Here is a 13,058-nt window from a genome sequence, read left to right on the forward strand (position 1 = left end):
TCAGGGAGTAAACCATTCCACTCTAAGGTCTCCAAAGCATTTTTGTCACCAATTCAATCGGTCTGTTCCTGTGTCCTGAAATTGTGTATCAAGGCTCAAGCCTATTAGGCAACATGGCATCTCCTCAGCCCTGTTCTCCTTCCTCTTCGGTTACTGGCTAGCTGTTATTCTGCCTCTCTTGTTCCAGTCTTGCTTCTATTTCCTAGTGGTGTTATTGTTTTCTCTATCTGTCCCCCTCCCTGTGTTCATCTTCTGCAGCCTGGGGTGGTCTGTGGTCTATGTGAGCCCTCTTGCTGCCACCTATCCTTTTGTCAGTCCAGACTGTTGAAGATCACATGTACAGCTGTCTCCATCTCCTCACCTGTCTCACCACCTACATTTAACCTAGTGAGTTCCACTCAGCAGGATGCAGAATTGGAGAGTTGCCATTTTTCATGTTCCTTTGCTGTCTGGCACATTTACAAGCACTTTAGGTGCACTGTTTAACCATCACCTGCATCTTGTAGTTCATGAGTTATACTTATTTTCATGTGAGGACAGTAGTTCAGAGAGGTTGAGATCTGGCCCATGGTTACACAGTTTGGATAAGGCAGAGAACTGCATCAAGAGACTAGAGGAAGCCTGGAGAAAGGGCTTCAGATTCCCACAAAGCCTGGAATTAGTCAAAACTCAGCTGGATACTCCCCCTCTCACCCACAGACCCAAGTCCTCAGATGTACCATGCCCATGTTGAGCCCCATCTCAGTGTCCAGAAAGGCACCCTGCCAGGCACAATGAGCCTAGAACTGGGTTGTTCCTACCTCACCAGTGAGGAGACAGGGTTATATTCCTACTTCAGATTCACATGCTGAATAACAGCAGGACTTTGAATCCAGCTCTCATCAGAGGCCAAATTCTTTTCTTCTTGTCTGAGTACTAGGGATGGAACCCAGGGCCTGGTGCATGGGAGGCAAGTACACTGCAACTGAGCCACATCCCCCACCATTTTTGAGGCAGGTCTTCCTTAGTTGTCCTGGCTGGCTTGGAACATGTGCTCCTCCTGCCTCAGCTGGGATTATAGGCATGTGCCACCATGCCTGGTGAGGAGCCAAAGTCTTAAACCATTAAAGCATCCATTTCAGGTGAGCCAAAAACATCTAGGTCCTTCTACATTAAATGGATCTAGGTTTCCCACTGGGAGAACTTATCCCCTCTTCTGTGAAGAACCAAGAATAAACCAAGATACTTGGTTCTTCTCAAGGGTTCAAGTAGATATCACAGCTCTTAGGGCTTCCAGAAGTGACTACCCAGGCACTCATCCAGATATATGCCAATTAAAGATGCAGGCCCTGCCTTCATGAAGCTCCAGGCCTAATGGACAGACATTACTTTGGGTTCTGAGGCAGCCAATCAATTCCTACAGGCTGGGCACACCTGATGACCTCCAAAATCAACTCTTTCACGCTCTGGCTACTTTTTAATCATCATCCTCCAAGTTCTCCCTTAGAACTTTGTGCTATCAGCTTTTCCTTCTTGGTTTCTCTTCTCTGCCAGGTGGCATCAGGTTTTATTTCTGCTGGTCCCTGAAGCTTTCAGTGCCCCTGCCCCAGTGTTCTCTGAAGGCCACTACTTATCAGGCTTCCTGTGTAGTTCTGCATCAGAGAGTGACCTTTTGTATGAGGCACCACTATGTGGCCTCCATGTGTTCTATTACCTCCTGTTATTGGGGCCAAGCGTTGGGTTTCCTTCATCGCACGCTTTCCTTGTTGTTCTTACACCAGGCCAATATGACTCATTTCCATCCCCTGTGGAGTGTCTTGCAATCCAGTCACATCACATGATGTTTGAATTTCCTCTCCAGCAACAATGGGAAGAAGATTGCCCCTGGTCCTGAGGTTTCCCATCAAGGCTGAGGATTCTACTGAGCCTGCATCTGAAGTCTGTCCTCAGATCAAACTGGGAATGAATTTAGAGAAGGTGTTCACATCCACTCTGTTCCTTTTTCCTCACTTGAGAATCCTTTTCTAAAGGCTAGAAACAAAGACCTGTGATGATTCTCTTCAATTTGGAGTGCAACTGTGGGGGAGGCACTCAGCATATCATCATCCAGTAACCATGTGCTAGCATTTTCCAGGCCCAGAATGCTGTAGACAAAGAATGAATAAACAGGTAAGGTTATGTGGAAAGGATACGGCTAGGGAGTTAGCATGATTCTAAATGACAAGGATAATCATTGAACAGTTGGTGGTAGGGAGGCTTCTCCTTATTTTCCAACACTTGGGAAATAACTTTTTAGTTTATAAATATATGATCAACGTATCCCATAAATAGATACACCAAAATAAATAATAAAAACGATTCTTCTGAAGAAAAAAAAAAAACAGGCAAGGTCACTCATAAGCTGTATCTTGGAAAATGAATAAATTAATTCTGTAGTGGAGAAAAGCACACACTTCTGACCTGGCTGACCACACACACACACACCTGGGTCCCTCTGCCAGGTGAAAGGGACATAAAAGGCTCCAGTGGAAGAGCCAGAAACCCTAGTGACTCACCTGATGGGACTGAGACTGAGGGGAGCAAAAGGGAACCCAGCAAGGGTCATGGATTTGGGGTGTGTCGTTGAGGCTCTTAGAGGTGTGGAGGGGTTCTAAGGAGGAAGTGACTTGGAGGAAGAGTGTGGGGGCCTGAAAAGGAACTGGAGACTTTAAGGAAGTGGGAGCTTTAAGAAGATGTGAGGGTCTCTGAGGAGTGGGGTCTCAGGAGAAAGTTCTGAGAATTTGCGGGGGCGTCTGGAGGAACGGGATTCTTGAGAAGTGGGGTCCCTGAGGGCTCTCGGTGGAGAAGCGGGGACTCTGAGAAGAATGCATGTACTGCGGAGAAATAGGGGGTGCAAGCCTCAGAAGCCTAAAGGAGCCGGAGTTGCACTAACTCAGATTGGAAGAGGGTGAGAGTGGGAAGTGCCTCCGCAACACCGGAGCACGTCCTGGGCAGTTGGCAGGGGTCAGTTCGGGGCGTGTCATGGGGGCGGTGCACGGAGCCTGGTTGGCTGACGGCGACGTGGAGGCGTGTCTTCAAGGTGCGCAGCGGCATGTGGTTGGCTGCCAGCGAAGGGGGCGGAGTCCATAGGCAGCGGCGGTTGGCTGCGCCGCCCGCGCGAGCGCTCCAGGCCCAGCGGCTCCTCCTCAGCTCCCGCCTGGCCGCGCCGCCCATGGACGCCCCGCTGCGCTCGCCTAGCCCCGCGCAGCCACCACCTGCCCCGCGCCACCCGCCTCCCCGGCCTCCGCCAGGTCCTGACACGAGCGACGTCCTGCAGCAGATCATGGCCATCACTGACCAGAGCCTGGACGAGGCGCAGGCCAGGTTCTCCTTGCGGGCTTGTCGGGGGCCACTGAACGGGGCGGGCCGAGGAGGAGGACTGGGGCAACTAGGGCGAGAAGGGGACTGGCACCAACATCTGGGTGCGGAGGAGGTGCAGACAAATATGGGGGCTTGAGAAGGCCTGAAGGTTTCCAAGGACGAGGGATGTAGGGGAATAAAATGGAATGGGTTGGACGGGCCTTATGGGACTAAGCAGAGGGTGAAGGGTTTAAGGAGCTGGGTCCTGGAGCGAGAGGGATGTGTATAGTGAAAGAGAGTTTAGGGGTTACTGGAGGGAGGGAAGGGCCGAGAGATGGGTACACTCAGTCCTGATTGTTGAAGGGCGAACGAACGTCTAAATGGATCGGTTGGTGGGATTTAACAGGATGGCAAATTTGGAGGGCAGATAATGGTGGGGAAAGGGGTTCAGAAAGTCTGTGTAGAAGACTGAAGTTAAACTGGGGTGAATTTGTGTGGGAACCATTCAGAGCTTTGGGGAGAAGGATTTGTGAGGGAGATGGGTGGAGATGGAGGACCCCGCCTTTTTTTTTAAATGAATTTGGCAAATATTTATTGGACATTTACTAAGTGCAGGTCACTAAACCAGGTGCTGACATAATCTTTGCTTTCAAGTTCATGGTTTGGGGGAGAGAAAGTAAGTATAAAGAAGTATATATTCTGGTAAAGCTGTAAGGAAAGGAAGGCATATTGTGGGATGCCAGATGGAGAAGGCAGGCCCTGGAGAAGGGATGGAACCTTCAGAGGTCCTGGGATCCAGGGAGAGAAAGTTCATGGTCAAGGAGAGCCAGGGAAAGAGTTGAGTTTGGAAAAAGACTGGAACCTGATTACAGCTGGAGCCTACAAGTCTCAGTAAGGACTTTGGATTTTATTCCAGTTGCAATGGGAAAAATCAAAGCAAGTTTTAAGACCACCTGCCCATTTACCTCCATCCACCACTTGTCAGACAGAATTGGTGAAGTCAGCTTCACAAGATAGTTCACTGTGTTTGGGGCTTGCTGGGATTATTAGAAAATAGGAAAGGACTGAAGACATTTTGGAAGATGAGACTGTAACTCTAAGGGGCCTGTTTTGAGGTGAAGGTTGTTCCTTAGGGATGGAACTAGGATCTGTAGGGCAGACTGTACAGCCACCAAAGTCATTCATAAAGATGGATTATAAAGCCAGGTAAACAGCAGCCCCAGGGGCTGGAAGGTGTAGCACAATAGTAGAGGGATATGCAAGGCCCTGGGTTCCATTCCCAGCACTGCAAAAAAATAAAATAAAATAATAATAATAATAATAATACAAAAACAAAAAATCCAACAGCTTCAGGAAGAATGAGGCAAAGAAAAAGATGCAATATGCATTTGGGTTTTGTTGTTGTTTAGTACCAGGGATTGAACCCAGTGTCTCTTTTTTTAATATTTTATTTTGAGACAGGGTCTTGCTGAGTTGCTGAGGTGGGTTTTTTTTTTTTTTTTTTAAGAGAGAGAGAGAGAGAACTTTTTTTTAATATTTATTTTTTAGTTTTCGGCGGACACAGCATCTTTGTTTTTGTATGTGGTGCTGAGGATCGAACCCGGGCCACACGCATGCCAGGCGAGCGCGCTACCGCTTGAGCCACATCCCCAGCCCTGAGGTGGGTTTTGAACTCGCAATCTTCCTGCCTCAGCCTCCTGAGTTGCTGGGATTACAGGTAATGTGCCACCATGCCCAGCCATGCATTTGTTTTTCAAACTTTCTTTTCTTTTCCTCTTGTGGAATGTTGACTCTGCAATTTTGTAGCCTCTATCTGCAAAGTTAGGAGTACTCTCATCCTCCAACTATGTTCATTCTACTTTTTGGAGCACTGCCAGGTGCTAGAAAAACCAAGATGGCTAAGATGTTCTTTGCAGAAAAGTAGGGGGTACAAGCCTCAGAAGCCTGAAGAGACAGAGTTGCACTAACTCCTCTTGGAGTTAATTCAGAAATAAGGCATATGATAGACTTGTCATAACAGGAGTGCACAGTTTAGAGATAATTCACAGGCTAAGCCAGAAGAGAGTACCTTACTGTGATGACCTAACAAAGCTTAGGCTTTGTTATACTTTTTCCCTTTTATTCCCAGGGCTATGCACAATGCCTGGCACCTAGCAGTAAAGTGTCATGGCACTGAAGAGATTCTGAAAGGATTAGAAGGAGCTGGGGAGGTATATGCTCTTCACACCTAGGAACTGTTACCACAGAAGCAACACTGGTTTCCTGGGAGCTGCTTATGCTCCTTCCAGTCTGGGAGGGGAGCTGCATGAGGGGAGAGCTCTGCCCAGGTGTGATCTTCCTTAGGTTTTTTCAGGCATCTGTGGACCCAGCACAGCCCCAAGGCTGCTGTATTTTCCTTGCAGTAATCCCTTGAGATTCTAGTTGCCCTAGAGAGTCTTTAGAAGGGAATGTAGTCACTCAACTCTTCTTTGCTGTTTTAGAAGGCAGTTTTTTGTTGTTATTGTTTGTTTGTTTGCAGCATGAGAGATTGAAGCCAGGAACACCTTGAAATATCTTTTAGAGCTTTTTTCCCCCTAGACAGGATCTCATAAAAGTTCCTTAGGCTGTCCTTGAACTTGTGATCCTCCAGCCTCAGCCTCTTAAGTAGCTGGAATTACAGGCATGCATATTATCCCCAGCTTGTCTGTTTTTTTTTTTTTTTAAGGCTAAGAAATTAAATGGGGGAGGAGAGTATTATTCATGCTTTACTTGATAATATAGTTGTTACTTAGCTGTTTGCTCATTCCTGGCTTCTTTCTGAAGTAGAAAAACCCCTGGAGTTTTTATTTTGAAATTTCAAAAGATTCAGATTCCTCACTCCATTGAACCTAGCTTGTAGACAAACTCTACAGTTTCTGAGGGTCACCCAAGTCCCAACAACAATCTTTAGTCCTTAGATGAGTCACTTACTCCAATGTGAAAAAAACACAGCTGGATGGAATCTCTTCCTCACGGTATCCAAGCTCTCTGTATCCAAGGATTCTGCATCCACAAGATCTAACCAACCTCAGATTGAAATATGTTGAAGAATATATTGAAAAAGTTGCATCTGAACAAATGACATTTATACTGTATTAGGTGTTATAAATAATCTTGAGATGATTTAGAGTATATGGGAGGGTACATAAAGGTATATGTAAATACTGTGCCATTTTACAAAGGAAATTGTGATAGGGCAACCTATTCTAGTCCTGGACCTTGAAATAAGAGGACTTCCGAGAGCCCAGAGGAAGGAGAGTCAGAGAGAACTGGGATAGAGCCTCAAACACTCTACTAAGGGGTTGGAGAGGGTGTTTTTGAGGCAGGCCATGAAATGCCATTTCATATTTCTGATCAGTAGACAAGAAGTTGTGGTTTGTTTGTTTGTTGGTTGGTTTTTATTTGTTCTAATTGGTCATACCTGACAGTAGAATGCATTTTGACATATTATACACAAATGGAGCACAACTTCTCGATTTTCTGGCTAAAACATGGTGCAGAAACACTCAGGGTTATGGTTTTGATAAGAAATATAGTTGTGTTAGTTGGACCCGTCAATGGACAAATTAGGAAATGACATTGTAGTGAGCTTTTTACAGACTTACATTTGTTCTGTCTGAAAGATGCTGTTGTTGTTTTTTTCCAGTCCTGCAGATTTTTTCTTGTGTCATGTTACACAATTTTTCTTCTTTCTTGGTTCCAAATCTAGCTCCTGGTCCAAAGCTTTATTTTGCTTAAATTACTATAATGACGCCAATAATTGAATTTGAGAATCCCTACATGTTCTCAGTCTTTGTTTGCTGTCTTTCTTTCTTTCTTTGTGGGTTTGTTTTTAAAGTGACCACTGCAGTTGATTTATGGCATTTATTACACATTGATCCTTCCCAATTTCACTATTATCAAGAACCTTATTTTGAAATGACAGGGCATCTGCCTCCTGAGCTATATTCCTTCCTGAAGTTTAGGGTCCTCTGTGACAATCTAGGTTTTATATCAAGGTTTTATGTTGTTTTTATTTTATTTTATTTTGGTGCTGGGAATTGAACCCAGGGCCTTGTGCATGCAAGGCAAGCACTCTACCAACCGAGTTATATCCCCCAGCCCTTCTATCAAGGTTTTATTTCTTCATTTCTCTCTCTTTTTCTTTTTCTTTTTGTATCAGGGATTGAACCCAGGGTCACTTAATCACTAAACCACATCCCCAGCCCTTTTTTTGTTTGTTTGTTTTTGTTTTGATGCTGGGGATTGAACCCAGGGCCTGTGTATGCAGGCATGCACTCTACCAACTGACCTATATCCCCAGCATCCCCAGCCCTTTTTAAACTTATTTTTAAAATTTGTAAACATTTTTTTTAGTTGTAAATGAACACAATACCTTTATTTTATTTATTTATTTTTATGTGGTGCTAAGGATCAAACCCAGTACCTCCTACATGCTAGGCAAGTGCTCTACCACTAAGCTACAACCCTAGCCCTATTTTTCAAAATTTTGAACAGGATCTCACTAAGTTGCTTAGGACATTGCTAAGTTGCTCAGGCTGGCTTTGAAACTGTGATCCTCCTGCCTCAGCCTCCCAAACTTTTGGGATTACAAATGTGCACCACTTCTCCCAGAAAGGTTTTATTTCTTAAGGGTAGAGAACATGTCTTCTAATTTTTGTTTTGTAAAAGAGATGCATAATGTTATTAGGTTCTTTATAATAAAAATAACCTTTCTAGAAATTAGAGTAATTATAGAGGTTTGATTCTATCTTTGGTTCAGGTGTTAGATCATTGATGTCAGGGAAATTTTTTTCAAGAAATATACTGTTCTACAGAGACAAGATCCCTGAATATATCTCATATGCCTATGTAATTTAAAATTATACCTATGGGCTGGGGTTGTGGCTCAATGGTAGAGCATAGAGCGCTTGCCTAGCACATGTGAGGCACTGGGTTCAATCTCCAGCACCACAAAAAAAACAAACAAAAACAAAAACAAAAAACTAAATAAAGATATTGTGTCCATCTAAAACTAAAAAAAAAAAAAAGTTTAAAAAAACTAAACTAAAATTATACCTTGCTAAGTAAAACAAGTTGCTTCATAATTGCTTGGAACTGCTCAGAAATTATAGCCTAAATTAGAAGCTATAACATATTGTTAGTAGACTACAGAATGTGGATTATGTTCTATTCATTTCTGGGTTCCTTGTTCCTGAACAGTGACCAGAATATAGTAGTTGCTCAATATTGTTTGTCTCATTAATATCCATTAAATTAGACTAGCAGAAATACAGTTCATTACTTTCATTTTCTGGCATTATTCTGTGTGATTCTCAATATTTCAGCTGCAGAATTTTAGGATTGATTATAAAAGGATTTTCACAGAAGTCTTGGGGTTTTTTTCCTTTTAATTTGGTTGTTTTGTTAATTTAGAAGCATCCTCAAAATCTATTTATTTAAATGATTTATTATTTCTCATTGATTGAATTTTTTTTAAAGAAATAATTTTCTCCACATTTTTTATTGGTCATTGACTGAAATTGTGTGTGTGTGTGTGTGTGTGTGTGTGTGTGTGTGTGTGAGTGATGCTGGGGATTGAACTCAGGGTGATGCCTGTGCTAGGCAAGTGCTACGGTTGAGCCACACCCCTGGCCCTTATTGTTACTATTGATTTAATGCTGATGCATGGATTTAATAGAGTACGTTTATATATTTGTTAGCAGGGCCACTATCAGCACTCTTTTTCTCCTAGTCTCCATTCATTGATTTATAATCACTTAAGTAGTAACAGCTGTCTATTGCTATGTAACAAATTACCATAAACTAGGGGCTTAAAATAACACACTTATGATCTCAACATTTCCTTAGGTGAGGAATCTGGGCACAGCTTAGCTGGGTCCTCTTCCCGGTGTCTCAGAAGGCAGGCTGTGTTCCTATTCAGATCTCAGCGTCCTTTTCCAATCTCATGTGGTTGTTGACAGAATTCAGTTCCTTCCAGTTGGAGGACTGGGGTCCTTGTATAATTCCTGGCTGTCAGCTGTGGGCTGCTATTAGCTTCTAGAGGCCACCTAGAGTTTCCCTACCACCAGCCCTTACTGTGTGGCACATGGCTTCAAGGCTAGCAGGTGACTTTTCAGTCAGCTAAGGTTTGAAGTCATAGGTAATGTCACATAACCACAGGAGAGACTGTACCATCACCTTTGCCACATTGCAAATCACAGGTTCTGCCTGAACTTAAGGAAATAGCATTATATAAGGGCCTGACTCATTGGTGGTTACCTTAGGGTATGTCCACTAAGTAGGTGACTTCATCCCCTTGGTAACCTTCTGGACTCACTGGTCAGTAACAGTTTGTTTAAGCAGTGCAGTCAGCTCCTCAGTCTACTCTAGGCCAAGAACAAGTTCAAAATTTAGGCATTTTTCTTTTCATCATAAATTGTAGAAACACTGTGAAATTATTTTGTGTGCATTAAAATTTTCTTTATACTGTATTTAAAGTAAGATGTTTTATAAATAGAAAATTGATGAAAAATAGTCTTAGAGTCTGCTTTAGGGAAGCAGAATAGCCAACCTCACTCTCTTTCCTCTTCTTGTTAGAATGAAATTTATAGGGAGGAAAAAGAAACTCCAACTGGAGTCCATTCTAATTAATGGAAATACTGCTTCTGTGGCTTGAGCCTAGCATTTTAGGCTCAGTATCCTCGGTGGTCGACTACTGCATACTACATCAGAAAAACTAACACTTACGTTTAGATTTACAGAAGGTCAAATCTCATCCCCCACATTCTCATATTTGGAGTTCAGAGACATGGATTTTCATTCTGTACCCCACCTCTAGCCTTTTGAAAAGCATCCCACAGGGTGTATGGTAAATTTGGAAGGCCCTTGAAAAATCAGAAGACTCATAGCAGCATAGGGTACTATGGTAATGTTTGACCTTCCTCATGATGTTAATCACATCTGATTTCCATTATGAAATTATTGATTTTCAGATGTATTATCCATTCAGCCGTGGGCAGTAGTTTTGTTTTTTGGGTTTTTTTGTTTTTGTTTTTTTTTTTGTCTGTTATTGTTGTTGAACAGAGTTGGGGATTGACTCAGGGCCTGCCACTTGCTAGGCAAGTGTTTTACCACTGAGCTACACATTCAGTATCTTTTTTTCAGTGATAGTCCTGGGTATTGAACCCATGGGCACTTTTTCCATTGAACTGCATCCCCGCCCCCTTTTTTATTTTTTATTTTGATATAGGGTCTCACTAAATTTCCCTGTCTGATTCTCCTGCCTCAGATTCCTGAGTAGCTGGGATTGTAGTCATGCACCACTGTGCCTGGCCTGCAGTATCTCTCTCTCTTTTTTTTTTTTTTTTTTTGTACTAGGGATTGAACTCAGAGGTTCTTAAACACTGAGCCACACCCTTAGCTTCTTTTACTTTTTATTTTTGGGATAGGGTCTTGCTAATTTGCTCAGGGCCTTGCTAATTTACTGAGGCTAGCTTTGAACTTGTGATCTTATGATCCTCCTGCCTCAGCCTCCCAAACTGCTGAGATTACAGGCATGTGTCACTGCGCCTGGCTGCAGTATCTTTTAATATTGAGTGCTTGGATGACAGAGGTACGGAATTTAAACTTATCATAATAGTAAATATTAAAATAATGGCATAGTATTCATCAAACTTGCTCACAGAAGTTCTGCTACATGTACACACCATTGCAATTTCAGTTACCCTCACTGCCTCTTTTTCATTATCATGTTCTCCCTCTAGACTGGCTGTTTGGCATATAAACATGTGTTAATGTCTCCTACCTTTAAAAATGCACACACACACACACACAAAAGCCAGGTGTATTGGCATACTCCTATAATCCCAACTACTAAAGAGGCTGAGGCAGAGGATCACAAGCTCAAGGCCAACCTGGGCAACTTAATGAAAACCTATCTCAAAATAAAATTAAAAAGTCTAAGGACGTAGCTCAGTAGTAGAGTGCTTGTCTAGCATTTGTGAGGGCCTGGATCATCCCCAGCACTATAAAAAACCAAATGAATGAACCAATTAAAAACACAAGGAAGCTACAGCCTTCCCTTGACTCACCTTGACTTGATTTGTACTGGGATTTGTTTTATCCAGGCATGGCAAGGTGAGAGAAATGGAGACAGCTGCCTTTGAAAGAGAGTTAATTTCTTATAGTTTTCAAGAAGAGGGGGCACACCGTGCCACACAAGGCCATGTGGAGAAGCTTCTGGTTCAATCAGGAGGCAAAAGGAACAAGGGGAAAGAATGGCCCAGAGACTTTGTAGTGATTAAGAAGAAATGGGTGAGTCAGGGTAGGCCAGTTTGAGCAAGCTTGGAATTGGATAGTGTGAATAATTTCAGCAAGCTCTGGGTATCGGGGTGGCCCTAGTCATCCAGGCCCTGGCCCTGGGGTGATTCAGGACAGGGGAAATATTGGCTTGCTGCGTGAGTTAAAGGAGGTGGTTGGGGATGTGAGCTTTGGATTGGTTGGCTTGCATGTGAAAGGCAAGGCGTGTTCACCACAAGTTATTATCTCATGGGAGTAGATAACTGGGAGGAGCAGTCTCATTCTCAGGCTGTCACATTTAAAAAACAGAATATAAAAAACATTATTTATACACCATTTCTTTTAGCACCTGCTGTACTTCTTTGCTCTCCTTCATGATAAGACGTCACAGAGTTTGTGGTTGCTGCTTCTACTTCCTCTCCATTTCCTCTCTAACCTTCTCCCTCCATGAGTCACCCTTGGCCTCTCATTTCTCAAAGATTATGCCTCTCTCCTGAAATCCTTTTTCTTGGTTCCCCAGTTTGGTCCCAGTCTCCTTTATGGATGTTTGTTTTGCTTGACATTTGCAAGTCAAGTCCCTGTTCCTGGGCTGGGTCCCGATCCCCCCCAATCCACATTCTCCTATGGCGATTCCTGCAAGTCTTGGGGTTTTAAGTACCATCTCTAAGCTAGCAACTCCTCACTGTATATTGTATATTTCCAGTGTAGAGTCCACATCCATGTACCCAGCTACCTATCTGAGTCCTCCTCCTGAGTAACTCAAGGAATCTCAAATGTAACCTGATCAAAACACAGTTCTACTTTCCAAACCTTCCTCCTGAATCTGAACCACTACAGTGTCTCCACTATCACGGTTAATAGGCCCACCATCCACTTGCTCAGACCTAAAACTGGTCTTTATACCCAAATCTCCTTTTTCCCTAAAACCTGATACCAGTTTATGGGAAATTCCTGTTGACTCCACTTTCAAAATAAAAGGTCTGTCTTTTTTTTTTAATGTCTACTATCATAAATCTAAGCTAGCAGCATTTCTGTCCTACTCTGGCTATAATAGCCTCGTCTGACTATTATTTTTGGTTCCACTCTTGCCTTCCTTTACTCTAATCTCCAAAGAGTGACCACAGTGATCTTTTTAAGATGTATTTTAGCCAGACTTGGTGGCCCACACCTAAAGACCCAGCTACCCAGGAAGCTGAGATGGGATAATCACTGGAGCACAAGAATTTGAAGCTAGCCTGATCAATATAATAAGACCCTGTCTCAAAAGTAAATAAACTAAAATTAAAAGTAAGTAAATATGGGCTGGGGATGTAGCTCAAGCAGTATTGCGCTCGCCTGGCGTGTGTGCGGCCCGGGTTCGATCCTCAGCACCACATACAAACAAAGATGTTGTGTCCGCCGAGAACTAAAAAATAAATATTAAAAAAATTCTCTCTCTCTCT

General features: G+C 43.2%; 1 protein-coding gene across 1 annotated transcript in view; it reads left to right on the forward strand.

Annotated features, from left to right (window-relative positions):
• The first annotated feature begins 3,186 nt into the window (after nt 1–3,186).
• Pbx4 (PBX homeobox 4) overlaps nt 3,187–13,058 on the forward strand; it is a 33,545-nt gene continuing 23,673 nt past the window's right edge. The window contains exon 1 of the mRNA XM_026389945.2: nt 3,187–3,342. Coding sequence (XP_026245730.2) covers nt 3,191–3,342 — 152 coding nt within the window. The 5' untranslated portion in view covers nt 3,187–3,190. The remainder of the gene's footprint in view (nt 3,343–13,058) is intronic.

Source organism: Urocitellus parryii, chromosome 3 (assembly GCF_045843805.1).
Source record: "Urocitellus parryii isolate mUroPar1 chromosome 3, mUroPar1.hap1, whole genome shotgun sequence".
Taxonomy (NCBI): Eukaryota; Metazoa; Chordata; class Mammalia; order Rodentia; family Sciuridae; genus Urocitellus; species Urocitellus parryii.